An 11,502-nucleotide genomic window follows, 5' to 3' on the forward strand; every position below is an offset into this window, starting at 1 on the left:
TCCATCAAATCCAGAAGAAGGTCCTCAAGGTGAAAGGCATGGATTTTCAGCTACAAAGAATGGGTTATTAGTACCTAAGGGGGGCTTCTCAAGGGCAACCGAGGGGAGCTATGCATGGTATTAGAGAAGGGATTATGGGCACTCAAATGGGGTAGAAGAAGTACCCTTGGAGGGTCCATCAAATCCAGAAGAAAGTCCTGAAGTTGAAAGTCATGGGTTTTCAGCTACAAAAAAGGGGTTATTAGTACCTAGAAGAAGTCGCCATAGATGGGCCATCAACTGCCTAACATGGTCCCCAAGTTCACAGAAAAGTGTTTCCAGCTACTAGTACCAAAAGAGGGTTTTCAAGACCAATATAGGGGAGCTCTACATGGTTTTCAAGAAGGTGATTTTGAAATCCCATTTCTCCACTCCACAAATTGTAAAATTAAAAGCCTAGCATTAACATATGTAAATGAAACAAAATCGCATTTCTCCATTCCACAAATTAACGTCAAAAATTAAACCATAGCATCAACAAATACCGTAGCATGCAACTCTATTTTACTCTGTAGGTGGATACGCATGTATTAAATGAAATCCCATCTCTCCATTTCACAAATTAATGTACAAAATAAAACCCTACAATAAATAAACAGCAGAACGTTTCTCCATTTCACAAATTAATGTAAAACATAAAACCCTAGCAGCAACAAACAACATTTAAAAGCATTTACAACTATTTTACTCTGTAGGAGGAAATGCAGTAACTGACATGTATATGAACTGAAAAAAATCAAAAACATATAGCATGAAAAAGGATTCCCCCCCCCCCTTTTGCATCTCTCTCAACCTGATTTTCCTCTTCAAAAATAAATAAAAATGAGATTGAATAAAGGAAGGGAAGGAAACGACGTATCAGGTAGGGTTTCCTTCAAATGCGAGGTTTGATACGTACTTCACCTTGGTCGAGATCGCCGGAGTGATTGCCGTAGAGATCGCCGGAGGGAGGAGAGGACGAAATAAATTTAACAGAGACGAGAGGAGAGAAGAGGAAAGAGAGAGGAGGGAAAACGTAAATGTTTTTTATTTTATTTTTTCTAAGTCATTTCACTGTTTCTGCCAGAGGAGCATTCTCGTCATTCGAAATTTCGAAATCCAAATTTTGACCCCCTTCTGTCATTTCCAACAAACCCTTGACCCCTCTGATATTATGCCTTTTATTTGGCTCCCTTATGTCTAATTTCCTTTTCATATTATATGCTATTTATTGTGTACTTTAATGTTTGCAAGAATTTTGTTTTTTGTTCCTGCTATCATTACTCTTGGATCGAAGGAAACAATTCTGTAAAAGTAGAAAGATCTTAGATCCATTTGGCAACTATTCTTTCTTTATTGGGTTTTGCTAATGAGGATTATCCTTTTTAACTTCATATTATTTTGAGTCCAAACCAATTATTAGACCTAAATTAAGGCTCTGTTCGTTTTTGGATTTTGAGCCCAAAATTGACTACTGGACTCAAAATTGTGTTTAATTATAAGTCCAATAGTCTTAGGCTCAAAATCAATTCTCTCTCTCTCTCTCATTTTTGCTACCCAAATGTAATTCCCTTTTGAAATCTCACAATCTGCCCTTAGATCGGTTGAGAATGCTACCTGAAATGGAGATCAGGATCTAGGGTTTAAAGGATTTAGAGATGGGTTTGAGATAAAAATTAATGGCTATGGGGGAGGGTTTGATGTGGTTTTTGTTGAAAATCAGGTGGAAGAAGGTGAAGATGATGGCTGTAATGGAGGTATTGGTGATTAATGATGGTGGCTGTGAGGGGAAGATGGAGATGGAGCTCCACCTCCCTTTCTCTCCTCTGCAATTTTTCTAGGGTTCTCTCTCTCACTCTCTCTGCAGATCTGAGGGTTAGAAATTATAAAGGTTGAAGATAGTAATAGAGATTAGGTAAGGAAGTGGTGGCTACAAGGGAAGCAAGTGAGCGGTGGCAATGGCATGAAGGGGCCAGAGAAGATGAGGACTTGCCGGCGGGAAGTCGATCCTCAAACCCCTTTTCTTCTCAGCTATTTTTTCTCTTTTGATTCCCCAAAATCAGCAAATGAAGCCCCCTCCCAAGAGCCCTAATCGATTGGCCTTAAAAGAAAAATGATTTAACCAACCCCCCTTTTCTCCTTGGACAGCCCCCTGATGATTAGATATACATAGAAATTGAAATGGGCACCCCTTTGCTTTGACAAAGGTGTACACCAGCAATGGTTGTAAAACAGAAAAGACAAGCTCAGTTTGTGCACTTATCAAAACATGGTAGTGCCAATATTGATACCCAAAGGTGTCTGACAAGTGGTTGTAAAACAGAAAATACAGGTTGAGTTTGTGCATTTATCAAAACATGGTAGTGCCAATATCGATAGCCAAAGGTGTCTGCCAAGTGGTTGTAAATTAAACAGAAAATACGAGCTGAGTTTGTGCACTTATCAAAACATGGTAGTGCTAATATAGATAGCCAGAGTGTTTAACATGCTTTGCCAACAGTTGTTGTAACTTGTAATTGTATTTTTTCTTGTAATTGCATTTGAACAAGAGAAAACGGTTTCTACAAACAAGTGTAGATAAGTTATCTACACACTAGCTTAAAATACAGCGGGGTTTGTGAGGAATTCTAAACTGAAGGGAGCCCTTGCAAAAAAGAGTTAAAGTCAAACATGGTGATGTGCAGCCAATGGGAGAGCCCTTTCACCTCCTTTTTTGCAAGGGCTCCCTTCTGTTTAGACTTCCTCGGGGTTTGTAAGATGTAATTCTTTTATCTAAGGGTGTTTTGGTCATTATAAGTTGTGTGATTAATCACTTAATAAATGATGCAACAGAACACAATTATATGATAATAGATTATGTTCATCATAGGTGATTATCACAATCAGTTGCCATAATTACAATAGGTTGGCACATAATCCCAAACGAACAGGGCCTTAATATTATTCCGAAATTTCAGCCGAAATTTCCTACGGGATAAAATATTACGTTTTCCTATTTCGGCGGTTTTCGAATTAAATTTTGCCGAACCACATTCTGAAGCCGAAATTTAAAACCTTGATCGTACGAGGTGGACCCACGTCTCCCCTTGGGGTCCAAAAAAGATGAGCCCCTATAAGCAGGAACCAAGAAGTCCCCACCAAAACTCTCCGGCTTTCCGGACGCAACCAACTGCTTGATGGTGAACAAGAAGGGGACGTGCTCACCACCGGGAAGCTGGACGGTGACCGAAGCGTAGTCTATGCCATCTTTCTCCTCGAACTTGACGGTACCTGTTGAAGTATTAATGATCAATTAACACCAACTCTAGCAGCTTAAGCTTAAGCTTTTGGAGTAATTGGTTGTTTCTCATGGGCTTAGAGACCGAGTGTAAAAAAAGTAGGGCTGCAATTCGAGTTAGGCAGGTCAGGTTTTGAAGAATCCAACCCTACTCGAGAAATATCTCGGGTCGGGTTTTTTTCCAGAAAACTCACAATTCCCAAACCCGACCCGAACTACCCATGATAAATCTCGGGTCGGGTCGGTTTTTTTTTACGTTGACGCAGTTTTTTAAGTAAAACTCTTGTTTCGCAAGGCAACTCAACTGATAGAAGTAGAAAAACTCAAGCATGGCAAACTCTTTAGTGCATTAACTAATAACTAGTCCAAAGAGAATAAATTGATGCATTACCAAATGAAAATGATTATACTCATATGAGAGAAACAACAAACTATTTAGTGCATTAACTATTTTGTTGAAAGTTGAAACCCTAGAGCTAAAGGGGGGAAACGAACAGAAGATGGAAAGAGTCCCTGTGATTGTCTGCGTGCGTGAGTTTTACTTTTAAGTTTTCACTATTAAAGTAACAAAGTTTTAGAAAACAAAAATACATTCTATAACTTAAGTAACTCGGGTCGGGTCGGGCCCCTTCAAACGCGGCTCGACCCGAAATTCATGCGGGCTTTTGGATCGTAGACCCGGCTCGACCCGAAACTCGAGAAACATGAACCCAAGCCAAGCTAATTTCGGGTTGGGTCGATGCGGGTCGGGTAAAACCCGACCCAAGTTGCAGACCTAAAAAAAAGTAGAAATGTTGGATTTTTGTGCATATCAAAATCCTTATTGATTATCTCATAATAGTGAAAATTTGCTTGTTCCTTTTTTTTGGGAAATGATTTCAACACAAACATGGTTTGATAAAGGACGCTCATGTTTCTTGTCCTTTATGTTTAAAGAGCTGTAAAAGCTTCTTTACGGTCTCAAAAAGCACTTATGTGACAGTTCAATGCTAAAACACAAGATATATGAGCGCATTTATCAAAACATAATTGCATTGACTATTTCCACGGAAGCTCCTAATTCAAAACTCAACAACTCTTTGATATTTAAAATCCAAATATATCCACTTGTACAGCTAACCCAAAAAAAGAGGGGCCATACGTGAGTGGGAGTGTTGAAGCATACATGATTAAAGAGATTTTATACGGTGTAACCCTATATAGACCAGTATTTTTCAAAAAAGTACCGTACGGCTTACCCCATAGGATGATCCAAACCATCCATTGGATGGGCCACAATATAAATAGGTTGTGCCCCAAATATCATTTCCATAGTATGATCTCAACCCTCGGATCTATACAAGTTTCCATTATATGCAATTCTTCTAAAGATCGGAGGGCTAGGATCATCTTATGGAAATGATATTTTTGGCACAACCTATTTACGTGGTGGCCGATCAAATGTACTGTTTGGATCTTCCCATGCTGTAAGCCGTTCACTACTTTTTGAAAAATAATGGACTATATAAGGGCTTTACACCATAGAAAAACTCATGATTAAACAACACCAACTCTAACAGCTTAAGCTTATGGACTAATTAATTGTTTCACATTACCATCAGGGGAGACTTCGAACGGGCCATCAATCTCGTCAAGGGTGTAGGTTAAACGAGTCATGAGTTTGGTTTTTTGGAACTCGGTGGGCGAGTTCTTGTTTACACCTTCAGCTTTGACTGTGAATGAAGTTGGCTCTAGGCAGAGTTTCTTCATCTGGTATTTTCCGGGCTTGAAGGCGAAGGACTTGACCCCACCATCGATAATGGGGCACTGGTTTGCGGTGCCTGTCCCCTTCACTTCCATGTAGGTTTTGCTCTGTATCTCGTCAAAGGTTAGCGGTTTTGGCTCGGCATTTGCTCCCTGAAAGGTCTCAGAAACCAATTAGAAAAGTGTGAAGAAAGGGAGCCTAGACCCATTATCAATACAGGGTCGTGCGGATTTTAATGTCTAAATGTTTTGATTCTGTTTTTTGGAAATGAAATTTGAACACGCCCTTGTTTTGATAGTGGAACTCTATTGTTCTTCAGTGGACAATCCTATGCTTTGAAATCGTGGATTGTAAAATGGGTGATTTAAAAATATAAGAAAGTCAATGATATCCATAAAACTAAGGGGCCGTTTGGATACGTGGATTTTAGAATCCGGGATTTGTTCAAAATTGTAGCTAAAAGACAAGAGAAGAAGCGGACCAGCCGTCATTTTTGAGTTCTCGCCCTTCTTTCCATCAGCAAGAGAGTAATAGATCCTCCTATATTTATAGGTTTTAGAAATCATAGGATGCAGGAGATATTTTTGAAACCTGAATTTCTCACTTAAAATTCATGAAACGCTGTCAGGACAGCATAGAGCAGCTTGATCATGAACCATCTTTTACACTGTTTTCAAACTAAAAACCTGGATTCTAAAATCTGCGTATCTAAGGGGCCGTTTGGATACGCGGATTTTAGAATCCAGGTTTTTTCTTTGAAAACAGTGTAAAAGATGGTTCATGATCAAGCTGCTGCCGCTGTCCTGGCAGCATTTCTTGGATTTTAAGTAAGAAAACCAGCTTTTTGAAACCTCTCCCCCATCATGAGATTTCTAAAACCTGGTTTTCTTACCTAAAATCCTTAAAATCCAAGAAATGCTGCCAGGACAGCCGCAACAGCTTGATGATGACCCCTCTTTTACTCTGTTTTCAAACAAAAAACCTGGATTCTAAAATCCGCGTATCCAAACGTTCCCTAAGTTTTATGAGTGTTTGATGAAAGTGATTTTTATATAGGGCATATCATTGTACGGTAGATAAATGGTTTTGATCACCCAAGTGGACCCCACCTATATATGATTAAGGGATATGATTTTGTGACATGAGATTTGCCTATCATTGTAGGGTAAATGAATGGTTTTGATCACCCAAGTGGACCCACCTATATATGAACGATTAAGGGTTATGATTGGATGATGCAAGAGATTTGTCTATCATTGTAGGGTAGATAAATGGTTTGGATCACCCAAGTGGACCCCACCTATGAATGATAAGGTTATGATATTTTGATGCAAGAGATTTGGCTATCATAGGATAGATGAATGGTTTTGATCACCTACGTGGACCCCACCTATATATGAATGACTAAGGGTTATGCTTGCTATCATTATAGCGTAGATCATAGATGAATAGTTTTGATCTGGCAACATGGACCCGCCTATGAATAATTAAGGGTTATGATTGTTTGATGCAAGAGATTTGCCTGTCATTGTAGCGTAGATGAATGGTTTTGATCATCTACATGGCCCCACTTATGAATGATAGGGAGAACAATCAGATAAATGGTTTGGACAACAGAAGCAGTGGACCCCACCTATTATTGTTTCTCGATGAAGAGGATCACGTCAAGCAGAAAACTATTTACATGGACTTTTGCCTTGGAAGGCGGATACGCATCCCTAATTTGATAAATACACAAATAGCTTTCAATAAATTGTTGGAAAAAAAGAACCTTGAATTAGCGGAGTTACGATTAGACCCGGCAAACGGGTAACCCGGGCGGGTACGGGTACGGGTAGTTTTTACCCGTGATTCTACGGGTAGCCATTTTATGCACTCAGATCCCGCCTGGTACGGGTAGTTTTACCCGTGATTCTACGGGTAGCCATTTTATGTACTCAGATCCCGCCTGGGCGGGAACAGGTATACCCGCGGGTAACCCGGCAACTAAAACAAGTATTATAGTTGTGCAGTGTAATTTTGTACTTCTACAAGTGCATGTGATTCTTGAGCTTGTTTGGCTCATATATGAATTAAATTAGCAATGTTCTAAAAAGCGTTGGGCGGAGCTGGGAGGCTGACTGACCTCCCAACGCCCAGGCCGCCCAGGCGGCGCGTAGGCGTTTCGAGGCGTTTTTTTATTTATTTTTAAGATATTAATATATTTTCATAATATCTTGCATTTTTTTTATATAAAATACAAATACTTGAATACATAACAATCCAAACCATTTTATGCATAAGCACTAAACATTAAATAATAACAAAAAGTCAAAAACGCCTAGGGCCTGGGTGGCCGCCTCATCACTTGGGCGGCCGCCTAATAACGCCCAGGCGGTGAGACCGCTTTTTTAAACGCCCAGGGCCTGGGCGGGACGTTTTTTCTGCGCCTAGTGCCTAGGCAGCCTTGGCGACGGCCTTTTAGAACAGAGAAATTAGTGTATATGCAGCCAGTGGTCATGGAAGTTCAATTTCAGGGAACTTAAATAAAGGCACATTGATTTGAGCTCATAAACTCCAAATACAAGATTCAGCACCTAATACAGAGCTTGGACAGTAAAACTTGAGTGGTTTCTAGCTACTTGATGATGAGATAAAAACTAGTTTGGAAATGGCTGGACCTTTCAGATTTCTTCAGGACAGAGAGGGAGAAGGCCTAATAGCCACCCTCTGAATATTGTGTTGATAAGAGATACAACCATGTTTTCATTAGCCAATCAATGATTGTTCTCTTAGCCATTTGCCTCCTCTTTTTGTATTTGATCTGAAGCTTCTGAAGTTTTCCACCATTAGATTTTTTACTTCAAGCCTTCATTTGATCAAACTATAGCCCAAGAGCAAGCTTTAAGATGCGTACAAGACATAATTAGAAGTAAAATACCATTATACAGCACCTAACCATGCTCATAGTTTGATGGATCCCAAGACCACGCAATGCAACCAACTTTAAGAAGCATCTACAAGCAGATTAATTTTGGTCCTTTTGATCATTTAGTGTTTAGGCCTTAAGAATAAAAAGTTGAAAGCCGAATGGCGGGTAACCCGCGGGTCGCGGGTCGCGGGTCATGGGTACGGGTTGGGTGCAGGTATTTTTTTTCGCGGGTAATGAAATTGGTACCCGTACCCCTTCGGGCCGGGTGTACCAACGGTACGGGTCCCATTTTGCCAGGTCTAGTTACGATTAAGAACGGATGGGTGTAAATATCATTTACCGATTGTTTTGCTCACTTCCACCATCACCTTTTAGGGCCTGTTTGTTTTGGATTTTTAGAATGGATTTTGAGTCCAAAATTGATTATTAGACTCAAAATTCCTGTTCGTTTTGCTTTCTTAGAACCAATTGAGTACAAACTGATTATTTTGGACTCAATGGATTCTCAAAATCCCAAACAAAGGCTTTTTTTTTTCTTTTTTGGTTGCAAGTGAGCAAAACAAGTTAGGGGCAATCTATGGGAAATGATATAAGCATTACCATGTTTTGATATTTCCCCTAATACTTCTTGTCTTTTAGTATTTAAAGAGCTGTCAAAGGTTATTACAGTACCCAAAACACTTAAAAAAGAAAGACAAGCTGTTAAATTTTGGAGAGAAGATTTGACTATTATTCTTGGATGCATTACAATCAAGCCCAATGAGTGTTTATATAGAGAACACTAAAGAAGATAAACATAGAAAGAGATACGACATGATTTGGGAGATAATCTAAATGTAATCTTGTTACTTAATCTAGCCTTCTTCCTTAATCTACCACCTAATCAAATCAATCTAAAATCCAACCCAATCAATCTAAAATCCACCCCAATCAATCTACGATTTGATTTTATTCTCTAGTATGCCCCCTCAAACGTATATGGATTGGAAATCGATATACGTTTGATTACAATAGATATCCCAAAAAGAAATGTAATTTTTTTTTGATGCACACTGTTACGATTGATGTCCGCCTGTTGTTGATATTGCTGAAGATGAATTGTCGCCTGTTGTTGAAGAATGTGTTGCATGAAAGATGGGGCGCGCAGAGCCTCAAAGAACCGAATTGGACTCAAGCCGGAATGGGCCAGTCTTTAGGCCGGTTTTGAATACTGGACCTTCTGGAAATTGGTCACAATAGGCAAAAGGATGCCTCAATGGGCGAAAATGGGCCTCGATGGGCAAGGCATCATGGGTCGGCAAGTACCGATACTCATGGAAATTGACTCTCTCAGGCACGAACCTCAAGGAATCGAGGGCCCTCAACTGAGTAGAGCGACTATTTCATGCACGCACCTTGAAGAAAGGCACCTCAACTAAAATAGAAAATCAAAGGTTGAAAATAGAAGTTGAAAGATAAAGAGAATGAAAATGAAGAGAAGATAAAGAGAAGAGACAACTAGTGGCTTTTGATAGCAAATAGCAATTGTAGAACAAAAATGACATTGACAATTGTTCCAATGGAAGGAAAATGATGAGCCTGATATCAAATATTGAGGGTGATTTCACTTTGAACAAGAGGAAGGCGTGTGAAAATATCACATTGGGGATACACCTTTTTTTTGTGTGCATAAGATGAGTTGTGCAGCATCAAAAGATAAACCTTCTTCAACTTTGGATCTTCTTGTTGTTTCTGCGTGAGTGGAGGAAGCAAAACTAAAATTGCAGGGAATAAGGAAAGAGGGATACGTTGGATGAATGCAAGAAGAGGGAAAAAAAAAGAGGAGCGAGATCTAGGCTAAGAGGATCAATGTTGGTTCGGAAAGACGGCCGATCGGCCGTCCGCCGGAGAACGGAAGCACTTGTGGAGAGGTCAAGCCAAGGTCGTTGGCTCTGATACCATGTTAAATTTTAGAGAGAAGATTTGACTATTATTCTTGGATGCATTACAATCAAGCCCAATGAGTGTTTATATAGAGAACACTAAAGAAGATAAACATAGAAAGAGATATGACATGATTTGGGAGATAATCCTAATCTAATCTTGTTACTTAATCTAGCCTTCTTCCTTAATCTACCACCTAATCAAATCAATCTAAAATCCAACCCAATCAATCCAAAATCCACCCCAATCAATCTATGATTTGATTTTATTCTCTAATACAAGCAGGCTCCGAGTAATAATTAAAACATGGTTGTGGTGATATCATTTCCCTAGTCTTTTCCTATCTTTATTTGAAGTAAAGAGATCTACAGCTATCACGAATCAGATCATCTTACACTAATTTTGTTTTCTTTACTCTTTTATATCATTTCTCTTCCTAATGAATTTTCAGTTTCAATTTTTTTTGTTGATGATAAATTCGCGCACCCTGAGGATAATTCGCACCTCTTATAACGTGAATTGTTTCACGTTATAAGAAGTGCGAATTATGCTAAAGGGGTGGGAATTTATCATTGTCCTTTTCATATCTCAAAGCAAAATTTTCTTTTCTTAGTATAAGGGTCAATAGAGGAGACCTTACCGAAACGAATAGAGCCGATGTGGCAAGGGCGAAGCCGGTGATCTTGGTGGCATCGGCGTACTTTTGAGCCAATTCTTTCAAGTCGGCTTGCAGCCAGCAAGTAAGCCTGGCTCCGGCTGGGTCGAAGCCGAGGGCCTTAGAGACATGAGAAGTGGATCTGAGTTGCAAGCCACTGCTCCGAGCCGAAGAAAAGCAGACTTTAGTCGGCTGCATGAGCGTAGCCACTGCTTGAAGGGACGATGTCATTGTTGTTGAGCGCACCACTACGTGACTGTGTGTGATTTTCCTAGCCCCCCCCCCGTCCTATTTAAGCTAAAAGCAATTGAGAGAATAAGCAAGGAAGAGTAATAATAATATTGCGTGGATTTGGTGTGTGAAGGATACGGGGATTGGATAAGGGATTTTCCTATTGGTCGATTGAAGCTATTGTTTGCCACGCGGCAGTTCTCCTTTGGGCGTTTTGCATTATCAAGTAGGTGGGACCAATCAGTTTCCTTAAAAAGAGACATAATATTAAAGTCATGAAATACCACATTATATATGGTGTGTGCGGGTAGAGAAAGTTTTTTTCCCCCAAAAACAGTAGGATTAAAGACTTGGGGTGCAACTCGGGTCGGATCGGGTTTGGTCGGCTTGAGGCCAACGTGACCCCACCCTAGGAACCCTTTTCTCCAACCCAAACCCGATCCGACCCGAGTTCAACCCGACCCAACCTGAGTTTTTAAGCTTACAAAAAAGCAAATTTCATAAAAAATGTCCGGTTTCACTCGGGTCGAGTTACCCAAACCCTCAACCCGAACCCGACTAGACCCGACCTTTTTTCGAGTTGAACCCGACCCGAGTTGGACCCCTATTAAAGACTCAGGGTGGTGTGAAATATTTGAAATTGTCAACAGGTAGTAGTGAAAATCATGGTTATTAAAAAGTTGCCTTGTACAAAAAATAAATAAAATGTAACCAAAAGTCCAAAATGCCACTGTGCCAATTTT

The 11,502-nt window shown here is 39.9% G+C and overlaps 1 protein-coding gene across 1 annotated transcript; it reads right to left on the reverse strand.

Moving 5' to 3' along the window:
- Positions 1-2,839: 2,839 nt before the first annotated feature.
- Positions 2,840-10,837, reverse strand: LOC143857862 (oxygen-evolving enhancer protein 1, chloroplastic-like). The gene is made up of 3 exons (XM_077368381.1): positions 10,514-10,837; positions 4,891-5,191; positions 2,840-3,288 (listed from the first exon to the last, which is right to left on the reverse strand). The coding sequence occupies exons 1-3, from the start codon at positions 10,757-10,759 to the stop codon at positions 3,011-3,013; spliced, it is 825 nt and encodes a 274-aa protein (XP_077224496.1). The 5' UTR covers positions 10,760-10,837; the 3' UTR covers positions 2,840-3,010.
- Between the last annotated feature and the right edge of the window lie 665 nt (positions 10,838-11,502).

The sequence above is a fragment of the Tasmannia lanceolata genome, unplaced genomic scaffold, assembly GCF_043159265.1.
Source record: "Tasmannia lanceolata isolate RefF3 unplaced genomic scaffold, GAP_Taslan_0.1 ptg000025l, whole genome shotgun sequence".
NCBI classification, from domain to species: domain Eukaryota; kingdom Viridiplantae; phylum Streptophyta; class Magnoliopsida; order Canellales; family Winteraceae; genus Tasmannia; species Tasmannia lanceolata.